Source organism: Rhinolophus ferrumequinum, chromosome 24 (genome assembly GCF_004115265.2).
Source record: "Rhinolophus ferrumequinum isolate MPI-CBG mRhiFer1 chromosome 24, mRhiFer1_v1.p, whole genome shotgun sequence".
Lineage (NCBI taxonomy): Eukaryota > Metazoa > Chordata > Mammalia > Chiroptera > Rhinolophidae > Rhinolophus > Rhinolophus ferrumequinum.
In genome coordinates, this window is record NC_046307.1 from 5,985,039 (window position 1) to 6,006,894 (window position 21,856).

At 54.0% G+C, this 21,856-nt stretch overlaps 1 protein-coding gene across 11 annotated transcripts; it reads left to right on the forward strand.

The window, feature by feature from the left end:
* The first annotated feature begins 4,980 nt into the window (after nucleotides 1-4,980).
* On the forward strand, nucleotides 4,981-21,181 carry RNF44 (ring finger protein 44). Of its 11 annotated transcripts, none has more exons than XM_033096508.1 (11): nucleotides 4,981-5,477; nucleotides 15,584-15,735; nucleotides 15,917-16,127; nucleotides 16,518-16,685; nucleotides 17,095-17,271; nucleotides 17,369-17,530; nucleotides 17,610-17,734; nucleotides 18,057-18,144; nucleotides 18,228-18,349; nucleotides 18,494-18,593; nucleotides 18,775-21,180. In XM_033096508.1, exons 2-11 carry the CDS (start codon nucleotides 15,629-15,631, stop codon nucleotides 18,835-18,837), a joined length of 1,323 nt encoding a protein of 440 aa, XP_032952399.1. In that variant the 5' UTR covers nucleotides 4,981-5,477; nucleotides 15,584-15,628; the 3' UTR covers nucleotides 18,838-21,180. The 11 variants fall into 11 exon arrangements, with proteins under 11 accessions (XP_032952399.1, XP_032952397.1, XP_032952404.1 ...); XM_033096506.1 differs by lacking the exon at nucleotides 4,981-5,477 and adding an exon at nucleotides 10,341-10,670; XM_033096513.1 differs by lacking the exon at nucleotides 4,981-5,477 and adding an exon at nucleotides 10,362-10,670 and having other exon boundaries at nucleotides 15,999-16,127; nucleotides 17,098-17,271; nucleotides 18,775-21,178.
* The last annotated feature ends 675 nt before the right edge of the window (nucleotides 21,182-21,856 follow it).

Consider the following 21,856-nt stretch of genomic DNA (forward strand, 5'->3'; position numbering starts at 1 on the left):
ACCCCCAAATTGAAAATAGATTATCAAAACATACATCCATGTTCACAGCAGCATTATTCACAACAGCTAAAATGTGGAAGCCACCCAAGTGTCCATCAACAGATAAATGGATAAACAAAAGGTGGTCTATACGCACAATGGAATATGATTCAGCCTTTAAAAAGGAGATTCTGACACAGGCTACAACATGGATAAACCTTGAGGACATTACGCTAAGTGAAATAAGCCAGTCACAAAAAGACTGTGTGAGTCCAGTTCCATGAGGTACCTAGAGTAGGCAAATTCACAGAGACAGACAGTACAATAGAGCATGGGGGTGGGGGGGAATGGGATTGGGGAGTTACTGTTTTATGGGCAGAGTTTCAGTTTTACAAGATGAAAAGAGTTCTGGAGGTGGATGTGGTGATGGTTGCACAGCCATGTGAATGTCCTTAATACCACTGACCTGTACACTTAAAAATGGTTAAAATGGTCAATTTTATGTTATGTGTATTTTACTACCATTTTTAAAAATTGGGGGGAAAATGCTACAACAAGCTTAAAAAAGGGAAGAACCCTGGATGAAGGCAAAACAAGTGAGAAAAATGAGGAGACATCTAGGCTTGACTAGAGTCCACAGAATATTTAAATATTTGCCCTTAAGTTTTGGGTAATTGTCAGAAGTGAGCCATGAAATGAATTCCAGGCTTCATAGCAGGCAAGGCAAAAAGGGAAACAGGATCCATGGAGTCCAGCATCTATCCATTTAAATATACACATAAACATATATATATAGAGAGAGAGAGACAGAGACAGAGACAGAGAGACAGAGAGACAGAGAGACAGAGAGAAGATGCCAGGATCTGGGAGCTATGGTACAGTTCTGAGTTCTGACACCTGAGAGGTGTCTCCTCCTCTGTGTCTCCAAGGAGAGGATGCTACAGGAGGTGGATGGCACTTGGCATGACTTATTACAGTGTAATTATTCAGAGATCAGGCTCAGGGATCAGGGGCTGCATTCAATTGTGGTGAGGCAAGTTACAGAACCTCCCTAAGCCTCAGTTTCCTCATCTTTAAATTGTGAGCAATGTATGAAGTCTACCTCAGAAGGTGGCGGTCAGGATAAAATGAAGTCACACACTTAAAGTCCTGAGAGCCCAGTGCCCAATCCAGAGTAAAGTCTCAGCGAATGTTAATGTTTGGAGTGGCAGGTGGGACTGCTGGTGGCCTAACTGGTAGCAAGAGAGGCAGGTGACTCCTTGCCAGGCTCAAGGTCTGTCTCTGACCAAGGGAGTCCACCTGTCTCTCTGTCCAGACCTAGGCAGGGCAGACCCCAGACCCACGCCCTGCTCCCCCTCCCTGCACTGCCTTCTAAGACGAACAGTTCTGAGTCACTGCTCTGGCCCCCACAGGACATGTCCTGGCCTGTCCACCTTTGGACAGCATCTGGATGAGCCAGGTGTGGCCAGATGGTGCCCTGCCCATCTCAAGGGACACTTGTCTGCCTGTCACAAGGCAGCTGATTGGCTGAGTGGGCTCTGGGCTGTAATGATCCAGGTCTGAGCCCAGGGTCAGCTTCGGGCAGTGGTGGGAAAGCAGGCAGAAGTGGGGCCAAGAGGCCAGATAAGGACTTAGATGACGTAGGTCCTGCTCCCCTGCCCACTACTTGCCAGTGGGTGGCCTTGGGCATGGGAGTTCATCTCCCTGAGCCTCCATGTCTTGTTATGCCCCAAACAGCAGAACCCAACTCAGAGGCTTGTCATAAAGATGAATCAAAAGAAAATGGAAAAATGAAAAGATGAATCAAGTAATGCAGTCTGGCACTTAGCACGGGGCAAGTGACAGAGAGACGTGCACGTGAGGTAGCAATTCAGATGCACCTCCAGCTTCCTTCATAGTCACTGTCTTAGGTGTGTGGTTTTGACAAATTCTGAACTGAAAAACTTCTCATTTCCTGTCTTTGCTGTGTGTACCCACAACCTACTGTGTGTACCCACTATGCGTTCAGAAATTGATCAAGTTGAAATCAAGTCCTCACTTACCCCTGACTAGCTGTATGACATTGAGCAAGTCACTCCTCTCTAAGCCACCACTTCTTCTGAATCATGAACCTCCCCACCCCCTACAGTGAATGGCTTCGAGGCCACCTGGAGAGCCTGTGCGGAGGGTGGCTCTTTGCTAGGAATGCGTCCAATCCCTCCTCAACTTCCCAGCCATCCCTCCATGTTGCACACGGCTTTGCAGAGTACAAAATCCTGCACCGCGCTGCTCTACAGTCTGAGCACCCCCCTGCCACTTCTGTGTGCATTCAACACACTGAATGCTCATTTTGTGCCAGGCACTGTGCTGAGTGCCGGGCACTGGTAGGGTGTGTGGGGGGATGTGCATCCCTGCCCCCACACATGGAGACTCTGTGTGAGAGCAGAGTAGGCCAGGCCCAGAGGAAGGAAAGGGAAGCCCAGACACAGGGAACAGTGTATCCAAAACCCCACTCTGGAAAGAGCCTGGCCCTTGGGGAAACTGAAAGACTATGGTGGCTGGAACTCAGAGGTCAATTGTTCAGAGGATCAAGTTTCAAAAACTGTTGTACGTTCATACAATGGAATATTATTGAGTAATTTTTTTCTTCCCCCTTTCTTCCACCTCCCCCCCCCCGCCCCGTTCAAGCCATTGTTTCTCAGTCTAGCTGTGTAGGACACAGCAACCTGGCCCATGCTGCTATTATGAGCCTTGCGCTCCCGCCGGCTGAGTCAGTCGGTCGACAGTCACTGGCCGTTTACAGCGGCACACAACAGCGGCACACAACAGCGGCACACAACAGCAGCACACAACAGCCCAGCTCCAGAGAGAGCTGTTGTTCACAATCTTAGCTGTAGAGGGCGCAGTCACAGGCCCATGTGGGAATCAAACCAGCGGCCCTTCGGCCTTAGGAAGGCAGTGCACCAACCGCCTGAGCCACTGGGCCAGCCCAGTAATTTTTTTAAAAGGCATTCATTGCAGCATTCACAATAGCTAAGACATGGAAACAACCTAAGTGTCGATCAACGATGAATGGATAAAGGAAATGTGATACAGAGTGGGATATAATTGTCATAAAAAAGAAGAAAATCCTGCCATTTGCGACAACATGGATGGACGTGGAGGGCATCATGCTAAGTGAACTAAACCAGACAGAGAAAGAGAAATGCTTCATGATCTCACTTATATGTGGAATCTTAAAAAAAAAAAAGTCGAATACATCTAAACAGATTATAGAATGGTGGTTGCCAGATGCTGCGACTCGAAATGAGGAGATGTTGGTCCATTCCACATGCGCCGGTGAGCTGCGCCTTCCACTCCAGCCGGATGGCTCAGTGGGTTAGAGCGTGAGCTCTCAACAACAAGGTCGTCGGTTCAATTCCCACATGGGATGGTGGGCTGCGCCCCCTGCAACTAAAGACTGAAAATGGCAACTGGACTTGGAGCTGAGCTGCGCCCTCCACAACTAGATTGAAGGACAATGACTTGGAGCTGATGGGCCCTGGAGAAGCACACTGTTCCCCAATATTCCCCAATAAAATTTATTTAAAAAAAAAAAAAAGGTACAAACTTTCAGCTATAAGATGAATAATTTCCGGGAGTCTAAGGTAGCTATAGTTAACAATACTGTATCTATCTTAGACGTGAAAGTTGCTGTTAGAGCTAATGTTCTCACCATAACAACTACAACAAAATGGTAATTATGTAGGTGAATGACTAACCTTAATACAGCAATCATTTTGCAACAAATACATGTATCAAATCATCATATTTGTACCTTAAACTTACACAATATTATATGTCAATTACATATCAATAAGTCTGGGGGGGAAAAGACAGACTACTAACACACACAACAGGATGGATCTCAAGGGGATCCCAAGGGGAAAAGGCAGCATTTACACAGCCAGTCATTCCATTGACACAAAGTTCAAAACACATAAAACTAATCTATAGTAACAGAAACCAGACCAATAGTTATGTTTGAAGGGGGCTGACTTGGAGGGAACAAGAGGGAACTTTCTGGAGTGATGAAAATGTTCTAGATCTTGATTAGGGTTTTAGTTGTATGGAGGCACACATTTATGAACAATTCACTAAGCTATACACATAGATACAGATAAGGTTACAGATAAGGTTACAGATAATGTTTGTATCTGTAAAGTACGAGTATACCCTAAATTAGGCCTTAATGTAGTTCTAATTAAAAAAAAAAAAAAAGGAAAAGATATTTGTTGAAGGATGAATCAGAGTGAGGTAGAAAGCAGGTTCTTCTTCGTCTACAAAATGGGCATAACATGTGAACCCAAGTCAGGTTCGTTATAAAGATTAATGAGGTAATGCCATCAAGCACTTAGCACAGGGCCAGTGATAGAGAGATCTGCATCTGAGGTAGCAATTCAGGTACACATCAGGCTTCTTTCCTGGCCACTGAGTAGAAATCCTGGGTCCTGTCACTTCCTAGCAAAATCCCTTTACCTCATTATGCGTCAGTTCTCAAATCTATAAAACAGGAGTAATACTATTCCCATACTGGGTTGTTAGACTTTAAGGAATAACTAAGCAAATTCATGTTAAGCACTTAGAATATTGTTTGACTGTGGCAAAAGCTCAACAATTGAAAGCTTTAAAAAAATAAGCTGGCCTCGAAGCAGCGGGCCTAACCTGAGGAGCCAAGTCCTGAGCTGAGAAAAGGGGGACCTCGTGAAGCCAACTCTGGGAGGCGAGGTCTTCAGGGACTACAACTCCCGAGGTGACCGGGCCAGAGCGGGGCACGCTGGGAGTTGTAGTCCTCGCCCGCCTAATACTCCCTGGATGCGGAGCGTCGGGGATGCCCTCCCGGACTCGGAAAGGCCAGCTTGAGCAGATGTCCACCATGCTCTGATCTTGGTTGGCTCTAGCGATGGGCATACGCCTCCTCTTGTCACTGGAGTCTCCCAACCATCCCGAGGAGGTATTATTGCTTCCACTTCACAAACGAGGAAACTGAGGCTCAAATGCCCCACCCTCACTACGAGGCTGGGGGAGAGGGACAGACTCTCTGGGAAGGAACGGTTCTTTGAACGGTCACTGAGTCATATTACTTTCCCAATTTTATAGACTAAGAGACGCAATCAGTCACTAGTCCAACGTCACGCGGGCAATAAACCTGTGGCTAGGATGCCAGGTTCTGGGAACTTCGTCCTTATCCTCCCTTTGCCGCGGGGAGCTGAGTGGGCGTGGCTGAACAACGCCACGCCCCTTTCACCTCCCGCTTCCGCGCGCTTGGTGCAGTCCAGGTAGTTCCATACACGCGCGGGAGCGGAGGTTAAGCTACGCAGCCGGCATGGGCATCGCGCGCGCGCGATCAGTGATGAGGTCCGCGGACGGTTCCACTGCGCGAGGCCACAGTGGGGGCAGCAGCAGGACCCGGACCCCGGGCTACCGCGGGAGCGACAAGCTGGCCGCCGGGTGGGGGTGGAGTCCCGCCGCGGCACCAGGTAATGCCTGGCCTGGATCCTGAGCCTTGCGCCCCCGGCGCAGGGCCAACGAGGACAGAGCTCTAGGGGGCGGACGCGGGCTGGCAGAGAAGAGCGGGGGACTTCCAGCGAGGCCTTTGCCAGCATCCTTAGGGCCCAAGCTCGCCGTCCCGGGACCCGGAGCGAGAGACGCTCCCTTCTAGCCGCTGTCTGCCTGCTAGGTCCAAGTACCCCAGTTCGGGAAGCCCCTGGGAACAAGTCCCAGTGTGCCCTGCGCATGCCCCAATCTCAAACCCCGGTGGGTCACAGTTTCAGCTGGGGCCCAGGCGTCCGGGACTGAGAGCTGCAGTCCTTTGGATTTGTTACGTCGGTCCCACTTTACCAGCGCTCCATGTGCAAGCCGCTGGGGAGACAGAGCGTCCTGGGCCCTGCCCTAGAGTGGCTGCGGGACCGGAGAACAGATCACTAAACCCGTCGTTACTGCTTTCAGGATGTCGGATCGCCGGGGGGTACAGAGAGGGTCTGTGTCTCGTCCGAGGTCATACAGCTTCCGTTGCCTGAGGACCACTAAGCCCAAGTCGAGTTGGTTCTGGGGATTGAGAAGGCGTGTGGGCCCGAGGGGGATGGTGGTAGGAAGTTGGTCTTCGAGTAAGAGAGACACTTAAAACGGAGAGAAAATGGAGAATTCGGGTGGACTCATCTCTCAGGATTTGCTCGGCGCTGCAGTCCTGTAGCCCCTGGTGACGGTACCTGTACCCTCCTCTGCAGACCCTGGGGGTTCCAGTAGTGAGAGCTTCAGGGAAGAGGAAGTCGGGAAAGAGAGCAGAGCGCCTCCTAGCGTCATACCCACAAAACTCGCCCATCCAAGCGCAGCTCCAGACCCTGAAAGTCAGGCAGGTAGCCCCAAAGATGCAGATAGTGAGAGAGAGCCACTAACTCGCTGAGCTATGTACTCTCACGCCCATTTTACACCTGGCCAAACAGCCTCACAGAGGTGGTGACTTACTTCCTCAAGGTCACGGAGCTGATAGACAAAGCCAGGGTCCAAGCCCACACAGCCTGGCTTCAGAGTGTCTGTATTTAACCATGAGTGTATGCCGGCCTCCTCAGTAGCCAATAGGAGGTGAACAACAGAGCGGGCACATACCAAGTGCTCAATAAACGTCATCTGCCACTAGTGTTGTTATCAATGTCCTGATTTTACAAATGAGAGACTGAGGTGGAGAGAGGCCAAATAACTGATCCACAGTTTCAAAACTGAGGCCAGAGTGCTGCAGACCAGAGCCCCAGACCCAGGAACACCCTTCCTGCATCTGCACAAAGATGCTTCTTTTTAGAGGAGCTAAAGCTTGGGGCTCAGATGTGAGGGTGGTGTGTTCAGGCCTGTCCTGAACAGAGAGGACTTGGCAGAGGGCCTGTCAATCCCCACCCTAGTGTGTGAGGCGCTGGTAGCTGGGAGGTCTGAGTCCTGAGCTGGCTGTACCAAGCTGTGCTGTGTGTCCCTGGGTGGTTTCTCAATCTCTCTGTTCTGCCTGGGCCTGGTTTATTGCAGGAGAGTTTGACAGGTCTTAGAAGAAAGGAGTGGGGTTCTTTCTGACCCTGACGGAGGGAGGATGGCAGCCAGCTGTCCAGGCTCCTGGGTGGGCCAATGGAGGATGGCAGGGCCCCAGCAGGAACAGATGAACCACCTTCTTCCTGCCCAAGCTGAATCCCTCCCATCTCCTGCAGAGGAGGCCTGCGTCTGGGAGCATCCAGTGTTTTGTATTGGAGCAGTCAGGATTTGAACGCCTCTGCCACTCATCCAACCTGTGATATAGAGTCATCCACTAATCCCTGAGCCTCCATGGTCTCTCTCCTCATGCCCCAGAACATATGTGCTTTTGATTATTGAACAACCCTTGAGGACCCTGTGTTGACATTTGCATGGCACGAATCAGACTTAATATGGGATCACAGTGTGATCCTAGGTTTACCCCTTGATGGCTGTATGACAGTGGGTGGTGAGTCATATCCCTTCTTCCCATAGTTTCCTCATCTGTAAAATGGGGCAAATGCTGGTGCCCAGCTCTTAGGTCATTGGGAGGACCAGTGAGCCAATGATGAGGACAGGACTTGCCCAGACCATGCAGAAGACCCTACACCCCGATTTCTCCACAGAGCCTCTTGACAGCTGCCTGGGCAAGGGTGAGCCACCACCACCTATGGACCACACTTCTGGGATCTCTTCCTGAGCCACTTTCCTCATCTGTAAGATGAAAGGAACAGAACTGGCCTTCGAGGCGGAGTAGGGTGGGCTGATGAGATGGAGGCATGCAGGTGTGCAGGCAACATCCCCCCATGGGGTTCCAAAGCGTAAGACTTGTCGGTGAACCTGAGAGGGGGTTTCACAGGCAAGTCCAGATTTCTGGCTTCTATGGAAAATCTGGTAAAATTGATCCTCCTTCCCACGTGCTCCAGAGTGATTCTGCATGTGCCCAGGAAAGTTTTTCAGGTGCGTGTGGCGGGGGTATTACTGGTCTTTGGCCCTGGGGAGAACGCTGGGGCTGTGGGGATTTACTCGAGGCCCCAGAGGGTCATGCTTGAGGGAAGACAGGGCAGGGACTTCCTGGCCCTGTAGCATCAGGGGCAAGAGTCAAACCCAGAGCTCCGTTCTTAGGCATCCACCGCCTGATGGACCCTGATGGACCCGTTAGACCCTGCTGAGAGTAGTGGGGGGGCAGTCCCGTGGAGCTAGCCTTCTGCTGTCCTGATGCAATATGATGACAGTCGTGCTGTGTTGAGGGCGATGGAGCAGCTAACTGCCAGAGACGGGTCAGGAAGCCCTGGGAGGCCATCTGTGAGCTGAGCCCCAAAGGTTGAGCAGGGTTTTGCCAGAGGTGAGTAGTGGGTATTGAGGGTGTTTTAGGCAGAGATAATAGTACAGTCAGAGGTTTGGTGGCTTCAAAGTATGTAACTGGATTGTGGCTGAAGGGTTACTTTCTGAGAGTAGGGAGTGGGAAGGTTTTCTCACTGTGTGGCCTGGAGCAAGGTCACATCCTGGAGCCACAGATCCTCACCTGTAAAATGAGGCTGGTGGTGTCTGCCTTCAATGTGAAGGCTGGATGATAGTGCCCTTAAAAATTCTGAATCCTCTTAGGCCAGGAGATGAGTATGGAACGATGGATTGTGACGGGGCTGTGTGCAAATTAAATGACCTGAAGTGAAGGTCAGGATGCAGCTAGCCCAAAGTTCAGAGATGGGGGGGTTCAGTACAAGCTGGAGACTTCACAGCTTCCTGTAAGAGGTGAGATGGGAGCAGAGCCTCAAAGGACAGAAAAAGAGAGGGCATCTCTGGCAGGCAGGGAAGGCCAGAGCGCTGGGAAAAGGTGGGCCTGAAAAGTTTGGTGGGGGATCTTAGTAAGCATACCCCTGAAGGCCAGGCAATAGGGAGACATTGCAAGTTGTATCCCTACACAGGCAAGCACGGTGTTGTCTTAACAATGTAGGCACCTTTGAATGTGGGAAGGATTTTCTAATTCCTTTTGCATAGTGGGAAAAATAAAAGGTTGGAAGGGATACAGGAGAAGAGAGTTGATGATGAGATGGTTAGAGAAAGCCATCACCCCGTACATCCCCATTTATTCTCAGGCACACATAGTGTTAACTGTGATGGAGAGAGTTTGGCTTTCCAGGTAACATCGGTAGCAATGCATTATGAACTTGATCTCTGCCTAGAAGTCTGCAGATATCCCCCCGGGTACCATTTTCAGTCATTGTGTTGCTGGTTGCATATCCACGGTGCAGTATCAGATTATGGCTGGTCTAAACAACACTTCGATAAACATGTTTGTTCCCTAAACTTCTGGATTTTTCCTTTGGATACCTTTCCTGAAGGAGGATTTCTGACTCTAAGGGAACAGAAGTTTTTATGACTTAAAAGACTAAAACCATACTCATTGACAGTAATTTTCTTTAGACTTTTCAGTAGATTATACTCTATAGGTTTTTTTTTTAGAGCAAATGTACAAAAGCACATACAATTAAAAAAAAAATCTATCCTCCTGACCCAGTGTGCTCTTCCAGTTCTCCCTGAAGACAGTTGTCAATCAATTTCCTGTGTATCCTTCCAGAAATATCCTGTGCAGATATTGTATATATCTAATGTTTAAAAAACAGATACATATGCTGTTACACTCTGTTCAGCATCTTGTTTTCTATTTTTATTTTTAAATTTGGGATTATGAACTATACCAAAGCAGCAAAGAATATGACACTATCCCCTACTCTCCCAGTAGCCCACCACACAGGTTTAGGAAATGTTAACATTTTGGATTGGCATCTCATTTAGGGCTGTCTTGGAGGTAGCCCTCTGTCAGTGCAGCTCCATACACAGAGGAGCCCAGTTATTGATTATAGGCATACACGATTCTTTATTGGGCTTGTTCCCAGCTCTGGATATTTTAGAGCATTACTGATTTGTTTTTGCTTAAATAATCGATATAGGGTTATATCCCACTTTGTATGTCTTCCCGAAGAGGCATCAAGACAAAGAGGAACGAAGCTCGGCTTTGGCTTAGGTTCAAATATCTGCTCAGCCACACTTTCTTAGCTGTGTGACCTGGGGTCAGTGACACCCCTCTTGATCCTCTTTACCCATCTGTAAAATGGGCAAGTTGTAGTAATCCCTCCGTCTCATAGCTGCTAGGAGGAGTACAGTTGAAAACTAAAGACTTCGTTGGGCTTAGTTCCCCAACCCCCTTAGCCAAGAAGCACTCCGGAACCCCAGCTGAGAACACCTGGAGCGCCCAACCTCCGCAGTTCAAGCTTCAAACTATTGCCCGCCCCTTTCCCTGGCCACGCTGGGGGCGGGGCGGTTAAAATATTACTGTGACGTCAGTGCGCGCAGGACCAATCCCCGGGCCGGGCAGGCGTTAACTTATTTACATGGGTTGTCCGCTATTGGTCCGTTGGGCAAGCCAGGCCGTCCCAGCTTTTTAAAGCCGCCGCGTAGTATAAACAAGGAGATGGGGGGGCGGCCAGGCCATGATGTCATCGCAGCGATGTAGCTCTTTGGGCTGACGTCATCTCCGGGGAGTTTGCCGGCACACGGCTGTTAGAGCTTTCCTGACCACCCTGGCTGGCCTAAGAGGACGTCCCAGCCTGGTCGAAAATCGGCCCCGTTGCACTTCAGTGTCCCAGGCGGCACCCCGTCTCCGAGGAGGGGACCATGACACAGTAAGTCCGGTTGCAGTTCTCCCGGCGGGACCCATTTCTCCGGTAGGGATACAGCCTCAGAGGCGCGAGTGGTTCGGGAGTTTGCATAGCAAGTTCGAATTGCAGCTGATTGGTCTTGCCCACCTCGGGGTCTCCCATCTTTAGTCAGGCCATGTGGCCCCGCCCCTTGCCTATGATGGCTGCGGTCACTTTAAGTATGAAGGTGGGGGCGAGAAGGTTTTTTAAAAAAAATCTGCCTTACAAGATGGCGGCCCGCTTATCACGTGCCTAGTCGCTTCTAGTGATTGGCTCTCGGGGCACTCGCAGGGCGGGGCTGCCGCGGGCAGCTGCGGGCTACTGTTTGCCGGAACCTCCCGGCGCGCCCCCGCGAGGCCCCTCCCGCCCAGCGCGCGACCCCGCCGCTTCGAATGTTGTGAATCAAATGTGGGGTTTGTTACATTCCGCTGGCGCTGCGGACAGTTCTTAAAGGGCCAGCCGCGGGCAGCTGCGCAAACCTGGCCGCGTCCTGCGCCGCCTCCCGCTCCCGGAGGGCCTGGGCGGAGAGAGGCTGACCGCGCGTGGGCCTCGCGAGGCAGACGCCGCGGACGGACAAAGAGAGGGCCCCGGCAAGAGACGGACTCCCCCCGGACTGGGGGGCGGGGAGGGGAGCACATTGTTCCGCAGGGCGGGGGCTCTTAAAGTGTCCAGGCTGGCCCCCCGCCCCCTTGCCCAGCTTGGCCATCCTAGATCGGGAACAAAGGAATCAACGTGTGGCCTGGCGGCTGAAGGTGAGTCGGGGCCAGAGCCCCCAACTCCCGATTTCCGCATCCTTGTAAACTCCTGCCCCCCTCCCCTGGGACTGGGGGCTGTGATATAGGGTACTCCGCAGGGGTTAATCACAGGCGGTCTGGAGGGAGCGGCAAGACCTCTAGGATCGGAGACATCCTCCGCTCAGCGCCCCCCAAGGCCAGGACGAGTCTCCCTTCTCTTGAGGCTGAGCGCTGCGGTTGGAGAGGAAGGAGCCGCCCCCTCCCCCTGCTGCCGCCACTTCCTTTGTTGTTGCTTTTGTCTCACGCCGAGCACATGGTCTGGGATCCTCCGCTCTTAAAGTCACAGCGCTCTTGCCCAGACGCCGCAGCCTGGCCTTCCGCCCCTCATGTCCCTCCGAGTGTGGCCCAAAGAGTGAGAAGGGGACGAGGGAGGCCCCTCTTCGGGCGGGTGTCCGCACCTCGGTCCTCCTTCCCCGAGGAGGGGTGCTGAGGAAGCTCCCCCGAGCCCCGCAACCTGTACCTGGCCCGCGTTGATGTGGGGCTTGCCCCTCAGGGATACTGGTTTCCTATCCCACTAACGTGCCCACCAGGTTTTTTGAGGCTTGTGTCTCTGGTTTTATATGGACGCTCTGGGAAGGAGAGTTTTCCATCCTCATTTTACAGTTGTGGCAACTGAGGCTCAGAAGCAAAGAGATTTCCTTGACCAAAGCCATCCAGGGAGTCGGGCAGGGGAAGGACTCCTAATTCCAAGCCTGCTGGTCCTGCCCTCAGCTGCCTCCAGTCACCTCACGTGGGGGAGCTCTGCTTGCTCACCAGGCAATGCTGGGCCTGGCCTACCTCTTGGGGTGGGGAGAGTTGGGAGGGGGCTTCTCTTCCTGCTTAGTCTACTCATGCTCTCAGAGGCTGACTTCGCTTGTCTGCAGAACAGCCCCTTTTTCCTACAAACAGCCCCTGGGCCCAAGTGACATGACATCACAGGGGCTCCCTAGACCCTGATGGGAGTAGCTGCTGGGGCACTGAAAGTAGGGAGTCGGCCGCCTCCTGGGGGAGGGTGTGGATGCAAGTGTGGTGCCTGCTTCCATGCAAGGTTGGATTTAGGGATGGGACCCTCAAGACCCATTTACACAGACCTCATTGAGAGCATGGCCACCCTTGCTGTTTGACCTTGAGCACGTTGCCAGCTCTAACTCTGAGCCTCCCTTGCTTTTCTCCACAATAGGAGGAGTCACAAGCACCTTACAGCTGACCTGATCTCCTTTAGGGCCTGGAATAGAGAGTTGGGATTAGGCAGTTTTTGGGGTCACTGATGCTAGTGAGACAGTCAGGAGTTGGGGGAATCTGGGCCCAGGGGCCAGCCAGGACCGATTTTGTCCCTGTCTGGCTTTGTGGCCTAGAGCAAGTTACTTCCTTTCTTTGGGTCTCAGTTTCCTCAAATGTGAAGTGGGTATGTTCCCTCTTTGCCACCTCTGTTCCTAGTAGGACTTCAGGAACCAGGGGCTCCTCCCTTGCCAGCTGGGGTATCCCCTAGGGAGGCATATTTCCCAGCTGCTTCCTGCAGAGCTTGAAGTAATAGTGCCTGCTTTCTGCTTGGGGGGTGGGGGTGGAGGGCAGCCTCTGTTATTTTCTCATGGTGATCATTCACACTTAAAACTTTACAGACTACTCCTGCCGTGGCCTGTGAGCACCCCTTGCCAGTCTACTGGGAGTTGTCATTGGGTTGTTCTCACTTTACAGATGAAGAAGCTGAGGCTCACAGAGGGCAAGTGATGTACCCAGGACTCTAGCCAGAAGTCAGGGTGTCGTGTGTGAGAATGTAGGGGTTGACACTGTCATTTTTGGCATCAGTGTCCACATCTGGAGTCCCTTCTGTTTGCTGGTTTGGTTTCTGAGCTCCTTGCTACTTCCCTTTTCTGAGGAGTGGGTGTCTTTGAGGGGCTGGCCACAGAGCAGATTCCCATGGGTCTGGGCCTCTGTGGGGTCTGCACCCATGAGCCTTGACACTACCCAGACTTCAGCAAGATAACCTGGCACAAGAGAAGCAGTTGAGGCCACTTCCTAGGTCGTGTCCCAGTGTGTTCACAACTTCAGTCGACTGACCTTGGACCTTACCCTCTCTAAGCTTCAGTGTCCCCACTTCTGAGGGTTGCTGTGAGGACTCACTGAGATGGCACATGGGAAATATCGTAGTATTTGTTACTATTCCTCATTGGCAGGACTGTAGGTTCCCAGGATCTCTGAGGTCTATTAGAGCAGAGATTCCCTAACATGACTGTGCTACAGAAACTTCTGGAGAATTTAGTAAAAATCTGTGTTCCCAAACCGTCCCAAGATTCTGATCTAGGAGGTCTGGGGTGGGCCAGGGGTCCGCTGTTTCAGTTATTTGGAGGGTTCTTCTGAGTCTCTCTTGGCCTTCGTTTGCTAGGCTGGATTGTTAGCAGGAATCAGGGAGGCTGCTTTTGTACAGACACGTGTAAGGACGTGCACGTGGCCACACCAGGGGTTACAAACCCAGTCACCTGTGGTGGTCAGGCAGGGAATGGGCCTGGGGTGCCTGGAGAGAAAGCTCATGCTGCAAGTGAGGGGAGCCAAGCAGAAATGAGGGCCCTGTGGAACCAGATTTTCTGGGCGTCCCAACCAGAAAAACCCAGATGTGTATGGACTAGGCTCCCAATTTTGAATCGTTGGCACTAACTTCACTGCTTCCAGACTGTGGCCTTGGCCTTGTGTGATGGACTCTCCAGTGTGCGTTATCACATCGGGCCTCCCTTGTGCTGGACACAAGCTGGTCACTGGGCCCTGCCTACCCCTCTGCCAAGTGCCAGAGCCTGAGTTGGGCCGGAGAGGTGTGCATTCCAGCTCTTCCACTTCCTGACTGCGGCCTTGATGGGACTCTGTCCTGTCAGCTGGAAAAGAGCCTCCCTTGCAGGCTCATTTTGAGAGTTAGGAGCTAAAGACGAGCACAGAGGAAATGTTCTTGCTCCTGTTGGCAGGAAGGAATGAGGTGTTGAGGGGACAGTACACAGGTCCCCTCGCTGTATCAACGGGGTGGCAACATGTAAAGCTGTGTATCAAGGATGAGTAGGTGTTTTGTCAGATGGAGAGGGACGGTGGGGCCTCCCTGTGGCAGGAACTGCAAAGGGCTGGTCCTGTTTGATGCACCCTTCAGCTTTGCAGGGCCTGACAGGTTCCAGAGCTTTCCCTGTGGGGGCCTCATCCCAATCTCCGCAGTTAATGAGTAGTCCCCCCAACTGCCCCCACCCTGGACCCCCAGCTCCCAGGGAGGGAGGAGATCTGCCCCGCCTCCGCCTCGGTCCCAACTCAACTTCCTTCCTTAGGTTCTGGCTTCCCCTTTTTTCTCAGCAAGCCCCACCTCCCACTTAGGGGCTGTGTGGGGCCCCCAGCGAAAGGGCCTGGCTGCATTCCAGACCCACCTGCCAAGCACTGGTGGCTGGCTTCTTTCATCACTTCCTGGGAAGCCCTTGGGCCACACCCCTCCCATTGGCAGCAGGGTACAGTGAGAGGGTTGTGGTCACCCACCCCTTCCACTTTGACATTTGGACAAGTCCCTTCCTCTCTCTGAACCTCAGTTTTCTCTTCAGTAAAATGGAGCTGACAGTGTCCTTTTTGAAGAGTAAAGGAAGTCACACATGGGTAGGCACTGTGGGAATGGCTTATGGAAACAAAACTGACCTGCCGTGACTGGGAGCGCCTGAGGGCCGGAACTGGATCAGAACCTCTTACCTGGCAACAGTGGAAGGAGAACTGGGCCCAAGACTGATTGGAATTCCCCTCCCCCAACCCTGAGCCAGCCAGGTGGGGGGAGGAAGCTGAGGAACCCCACCCGGAGGGAGCCTGACGGAACCACCTGGCTCAGAAGCCCTCTGACACTCCCACAACCCCCAAGGAGAAGCGAGATCCATTTTGCAGAGCAGAAAACTGAGGCCTGGGCTGCCTGCAGGCCAAACCTGTCCCTGGTCTCTGCCCTGAGCCCCAGTGCCAAGAAGAGGGTCAGACACAGAGTGCATGTGCGGAGGTAGCCCAGGCGCGCTGGACACCAGCAGCCCCTGGAATCAGGCTGCAGAGGTTTGACTCTGTCTCCCAGACAAATGGGGCACATGACGGGGCTTCTCTGTGCCTCAGTTTCTTTGTCTGTTTGACTCGTAGGGTTGTGAATCCCAGTCCAACCCCTCCATCCCTCTGCCACTCCTGATGCGACCATGGGCTCTGGCAGTGACTAGAAGGCCACCTTCTGCCCCTGTGGGTCAGCGGCGATTGTCTGCAGGACCTGGCAGCACTGCAGGCCAGAGCCAGGGAAGGTAGGAAGGCATCTCCCAGTTCTGTGGACCCCGGAGCCCCTGGTGCTCGGCTGTCAGCTTGGGCTGAGGCACGGGGGCGGGCCAGGGTGGTGGGGTGCAGGGCCCTGAGCTGTCCCCCTTCCCCAGTGGGCAGTGGCCTTGGCTTCTCTCCATGCTCTGTGAATGAGTGTCCCCCCTCCAGTCCTACCGAGGCCTCCTCTTTGTGGTGCAGCCCCGGCCACGAGGGCCGCCCACCTGCCCAGGATGAGCGCTTACCCTCCCAGCAGCCGCCAGCCCGACTGCCACACCTCCCCGTAGAGGAGCGCCGAGCCTCGGCTCCTGCCGGCGGGAGCCCCCGAATGCTGCACCCAGCCTCCCAACAGAGCCCGTTCATGGTTGATCTCCACGAACAGGTAGGCAGAGTGCCTTTACCCCACCCCCACCCCATGTCCCCCAGCCTCTGGCAAGCCTGTCTGCAAAGCAGAAGTGGCAGGGCCCTGATTTCACCTTGCTTACTTAACTCATTGCATGTTTAGGGAGCGCCCCGCTTTACAGGTTGGTAAATTGAGGCCCAGAGACGGGAAGGGCCTGCCCTAGGGCCACACAGTGGGTGAATGGTAAAGCTGGAAGCCTCTCCCAGGTTCCCAGAAGGTTCTTTCTGCCTTCTGGGGCCTGGGACGGGGGACAGTACCTCAGTAGATCCCAGCTACAGAAGGGAGGGGAGGTGGCCCTGTAGGACTCTCTCACCTGGGGAGCTGCGTGGCCAGGCTTCCTCCCTACAGTTCCTGGGTCTCTGCCCGTAGGTGCACCAGGGACCCGTCCCTCTGTCCTACACAGTCACCACAGTGACGACCCAAGGCTTCCCCCTGCCTTCAGGCCAGCACATTCCTGGCTGCAGTGCCCAACAGCTCCCAGCATGCTCCGTGATGTTCAGCGGGCAGCACTACCCGCTCTGCTGCCTCCCGCCCCCGGTGAGTGGGGCCTCCACCTCCCACCCTCCCACACCCCCCATCCCTGAGAAAGTCCCACACAGGCCAGGGGCAGAACTGCCAAGCTTACGACGCCCCTCCAGGCTGTCAGAGCGCCACCTGGCTCCGGCCTGAAGCCCTGCCCAGAAAAGCATGTGTTCACGTGCAGTAAGAGCTTTTCAGGGCTCAGGGACCTCCCTGCATCCAGTGCCTGCCTGCGGTTTGGGCTGGTAACTATGGACCTTAAGAGTGTACTGTCCTGCCTGGGGGTGGTGTAGGCGAGGGATGGGTCCCCCCAAAGGTTTTCTGTGGGGACCTCTTGCTGGATGGAATGACCCCTGGACCTCATCACAAGCACACGCCCAGCCCAGAGCCCAGAAGAACATTTTCCAGCCCCCTGCTCCTCTCTCAGCAGCTGATCCAGGCGTGTACCATGCAGCAGCTCCCCGTGCCCTATCAAGCCTACCCCCACCTCATCTCCAGTGACCACTACATCCTGCACCCCCCACCGCCAGCTCCACACCCCCAGCCCGCCCACATGGCGCCACTTGGGCAGTTCATATCGCTGCAGACCCAGCACCCACGTATGGTGAGCCTGGGCGATGGGGCCGATGCTGGAGGGGGTGGCATGGGGCCAGGGGTTTCCCTGTCACGGACTCCAGCTGACCCGTCCTTGCCTCTTGCAGTCCCTGCAGCGTCTGGACAACGACGTGGAGCTGCGGGGGGACCAGCACCCCCTAGGGAGCTTCACCTACTCCACCTCTGGCCCAGGCCCGGGCCTGTCCCCATCCGTGCCCCTGCACTACCTGCCCCACGATCCCTTGCACCAGGAGCTGTCCTTTGGTGTGGTGAGTGCCACCCCCACCCAGGCTCTGGGGCAACGGGAGCTGGGCCGCCGGCTGACCTGTCCCGGCCCCCCTCCCGCAGCCCTATTCCCACATGATGCCGCGGAGACTGAGCACCCAGAGGTACCGCCTACAACAGCCGCTGCCCCCGCCGCCCCCACCACCACCCCCGCCACCGTATTACCCCAGCTTCCTGCCCTACTTCCTGTAAGTACCAGCACATCTGCCCCCGAGCCATGCTGCTCTGTTCTCCTGGGGCCTCCCGCGGTTAGACCCAAACACAGCTGGTGGGGTCCAGGGGCCTCTCGGCCATCTGGCACCCTCAGCAGACCACACTCACACATGCTTACGCTCATGCTCACCCCCACCAGCTGGGCTCTCCCCTCCTACCATGCCCGGGGGCAGACACTGGGCCTCGGTGTGAACAGTGCAGAGCTCTGGGCTTTGTTTCGTGAAGGGAGTCGGGAGCAGCTCTATGCCCTCACACCAGCTGACCTTGACCCTGGTCCCCTGTACCTGTCTCCCCTAGCTCGATGCTGCCAATGTCACCAACAGCAGTGGGACCCACCATCAGCCTGGATCTGGACGTGGATGACGTGGAGATGGAGAATTATGAGGTCCTGTGGGGTCCTGGGAGGTGGGAGATGGGGGGTCCTCTGGCTTCGGCCACAGCTGACCGTGCCCTCCTGCCCATTTACAGGCCCTCCTGAGCCTGGCGGAGCGGCTGGGAGATGCCAAGCCCCGAGGCCTCACCAAAGCAGACATCGAGCAGCTTCCAGCCTACCGATTTAACCCAGACAGCCATCAGTCCGAGCAGACACTGTGAGTGCCATGCCCCTTCTCCTGCCCTCTGGGCGCAGATGGACTGCAAGGGGACCCCCCTCCAGGGGCGGGGGTGGCCTCATCCTCTGAGATGAGCTTTTCCTTGGCCATCAGTATGGAAGTGACGATCTGCCCTCCTCCCAGGTGTGTCGTTTGCTTCAGCGACTTTGAGGCGCGCCAGCTGCTCCGAGTCCTGCCCTGCAACCATGAGTTCCACACCAAGTGTGTTGACAAGTGGTTGAAGGTAACGCCGCCCAGGCCGCTCCCGGGCATTCCTCATGGTGAGGGAGGGAGGAGGTGGGCCTTGGGACCCCTCTTCATCCTGTCATCACCCACAAGTTCTGGCTGTATTCTGGGCACTGAATCCCCACCAGAGGGGATGGGATAGGTGAGAGTGGGGCCTGATATGTGGCTGCTCCCCCCAGGCCAACCGGACGTGTCCCATTTGCCGGGCTGACGCGTCCGAGGTGCCCAGGGAGGCCGAGTGAGGCCGACAGCTGCCCAGGAGAACCCTGCCCGAAGCTCTGGAAACCTGGGGGGACCAGGGAGGACGAGGAGGGGATGGCCCAGGCCTGCCCCATCGTTCCCGCCTGCATCTCCAGAGCTAGTGCCAGGGTCAGGCCTGAGAGAAGCCCCTGCAATAAGTCCCTGCATTTGCCAAGCTCCAAAGACTCCTTCCCCAGTCTGCCTGCCAGTCCACCTGCCACAGGGCTGCTTGAGTATCTCTGACTTCGGTCTCCCTCCCGTTTGTTCTCTGGCTCGTCTCCTTTTCCTGCCAGCACTGGGAGCCAGGGGTCGATTCCCTCAGTGTGGCTGGTGGAGATCCTTGGCCCCAGGATGGGCAAAGGGGGCACCATCCTGGGTCACTTGGTCTCTTGCACTGAAATGGTGTGCTCTCTGCCCAGGTGGCACTGACAGGCTCGGACAGACGGTGGCATGAGGCCATTTTTCCAGCCCCAGACCTGGGTCCTCCTGCCTTGACCCCAGTCAGATTCAGGCTACCAGCCTGACCCAGCCTGCTGTAAGGGGTACGTCTGGCTCCCTAGAGAACGCCAGACCTGACATTCCAGCCCTGCCCCCAGGCTGGAGGGCATTGGAACCAGCCTCCTCCCCTGAGCCCAGGCGACACATATCCTGAGGTGCCTGGGCCATGCCCAGGACAGTGACCTTCTGTGTTCTTGGTGGCCACCCCTCCATGGCAGTGACAGGGGCCAGACCCATGTCCCATCTCCCTTCTCTGTCATTTTGCATGAATGTGAGGAGCAGCATTTTTTTTTTTTTAATTCATTTGGCCCAAAATTGTGTGTAGGATTTCGGGGTGTGGAGTTTTAAACAGTATGGGGGTTTTTTTTGTTTTGTTTTTTTGTTTTGTTTTTTGTTAAGTGGGGGGTATAGGGACCAACCAGGACCGAGTGCACGGGGGGGGGGGGCAGGGAATGGTCCCGGGGTGCCACCCGGTCCGCATGCATGTGTGCGGCTGGGCTGGGCCGGGCGCCTGGTGGTCATGGGCAGGGTTAGAGGGTCTGTGCTCAGCTGATAACTGCCATGCACTGTACTGCACACGTCCCCAGAGCCTGCCGGGACCGTACGCTTTTCAGGGCATTTCTCCCTCTCCAGCCAGGGCCCATCTCACACCTGCCTGGGCGAATCTCCTCCAGGGAAGTCCCAAGAGGACAGGGACCAGGAAGGGCGTGGGCCCCACTTCCAGAGGCCCCCTTCCAGCCTGAGCCCTGTCCTCCAAGGTCTGGAGGAGGCCCCCTGTAGGGTCTGGCTGAGCTCCCTTCCCTCGTTCTCCTGGTCCCTTTCCTGTCCTACCCCCAGCTCGGGTTGCTGCCCCAAACGAACGAACCGCGTGTGGGGCCGGCACATCCTAGCAGGCAGCCCCTGGCGCCTGCTGCCTCAGGGATGCTCCATCCACCCTCGTTCTCGGCAGCAGCCCTGGCTGCCCCCTCCCCAGCCTGCCATGGGGCCCATCAGCCTGGCCCCACCCCGTGGACAACCCAAAGTCTTATTGTATATAACTCCAGGTGACGTTTCTATATTTATAGCAGTGTTGAAACCCCACCTGTTTTACACAGAGAACCATCTTCTCCAACCTCTCCCTTCCCCACCCAACAAAAGGATTTCAAAACCCTCCGGTTCCTGGGGCAGGCGGAACAGGCTCTCGGATCGTGTCGGCTGCTGCAGTGGTTCCAGTGAGCAGCTATTTCAGGGGGGTGGGGGGAACACAACATTTAAAAAAAATCATTAAAAAAAGATTTATAAAACAATTATTTAGGATGTTTGTGATTTGCCGACCTTGCTATAGATGCCATGTTACCAATGATTTCCTGTGGTGGGGGCTTGTTACTGTTTACTCTTATTTACCAATTTCTGGCCTAGGCATGACAGTGGGCAGCATCCCCCAGCCTGGCTGGGCCCGCACCTGTTCTGTGTTAGAAAGGTTTTACATATATATATGTGATTGCATATATATATACTATATAAGTATATGTCATTTGGGGGGCCCTGTTCCTTGCACATTTTACAGTTACCTCATTTTTCCCATGTATGTATTTGAGAAAATGCTAATATATAGAGAAAAAAAATGGTTCTTAAAGCTTAAATGTGTGGTTTTTTCCATTCCATTGGATTCACATTGGTTTGTAGCATTTAACATAACTAGTATGTTGTATTATATATATGTGTATACTGATTGAAATTTTTAACAGATTTGTACTTTTTTTAAAATGAAAGTTGCTAGTTCTGCTTGACCAAGTAGTGCAATCATTATTTTTTTTAATATTGTTGCTGATTTCAGAGGGATATTCACTAATAAATGTATGATGTATATCAAGTATTGCCCAAGCTGCCTTTGGCTGCCTGTGTCTTTTGGTGGGCAGTGGGAGTGGGGGGGCGTCCATCTGAGAGTGGGTAGGGAAGAGTGTTCTCGGCTGTGGAACCTTGACGGTACGTCCTGGCAGGAGTCTGCCAAGCCGTTTCAGTGAGAACTTCCTCTGCTTCACAAGCAAATGAGACAGGATTCCGTTGACAAGTGATGTGATTGTATCCAACTTGTTTGAGAAAATTGTCCCTGGTCTGTCATTTTTATTTTGGAGGCAGGTTCTGCTTCGAGCATCACTGGATTGGGCTCACACGTCACAGGCGCCCTTCCTCTTACAACTTGGTTTCGAAGGAGCTCTGTGTGGTGGTTCTTGGTAACGTGAGCTCGTTTTTCTGTAGTTTAGCATCATCTCCATAGGAAAACAGTCTATCCAGGAAGTCTAACAATTTCTGGTGTGGAGTGTTGTTAGCCAAGTCGGTACTTGGGTTGTGTACCCATCCCTGAACCCTGTGCTACCGGCCGGGGCTCCAGTGCTGTGATAGGCCCGGCCTGCGTTACACACCCACCCACCGTAAACACCCCACTGTGAGGACCAGAGCCCCTTATCCCCAGGCTCAGTAAGGACAAAGGGCCGGAGAGCCACCAAAGGAACCAGACTGGTGATGGTTGCGTTCCTCTTATCC

What these genes read in the sequence shown, in the direction of transcription:
- RNF44 (XM_033096502.1), top strand. Translation starts at nt 15,023, where the DNA reads ATGGAGCTGACAGTGTCCTTTTTGAAGAGTAAAGGAAGTCACACATGG. An exon ending in AGACCCAGCACCCACGTATG is followed by an intron (nt 17,272 to 17,368) that starts GTGAGCCTGGGC and finishes TGCCTCTTGCAG; the next exon opens with TCCCTGCAGCGTCTGGACAA. An exon ending in CATCAGTCCGAGCAGACACT is followed by an intron (nt 18,350 to 18,493) that starts GTGAGTGCCATG and finishes CCCTCCTCCCAG; the next exon opens with GTGTGTCGTTTGCTTCAGCG.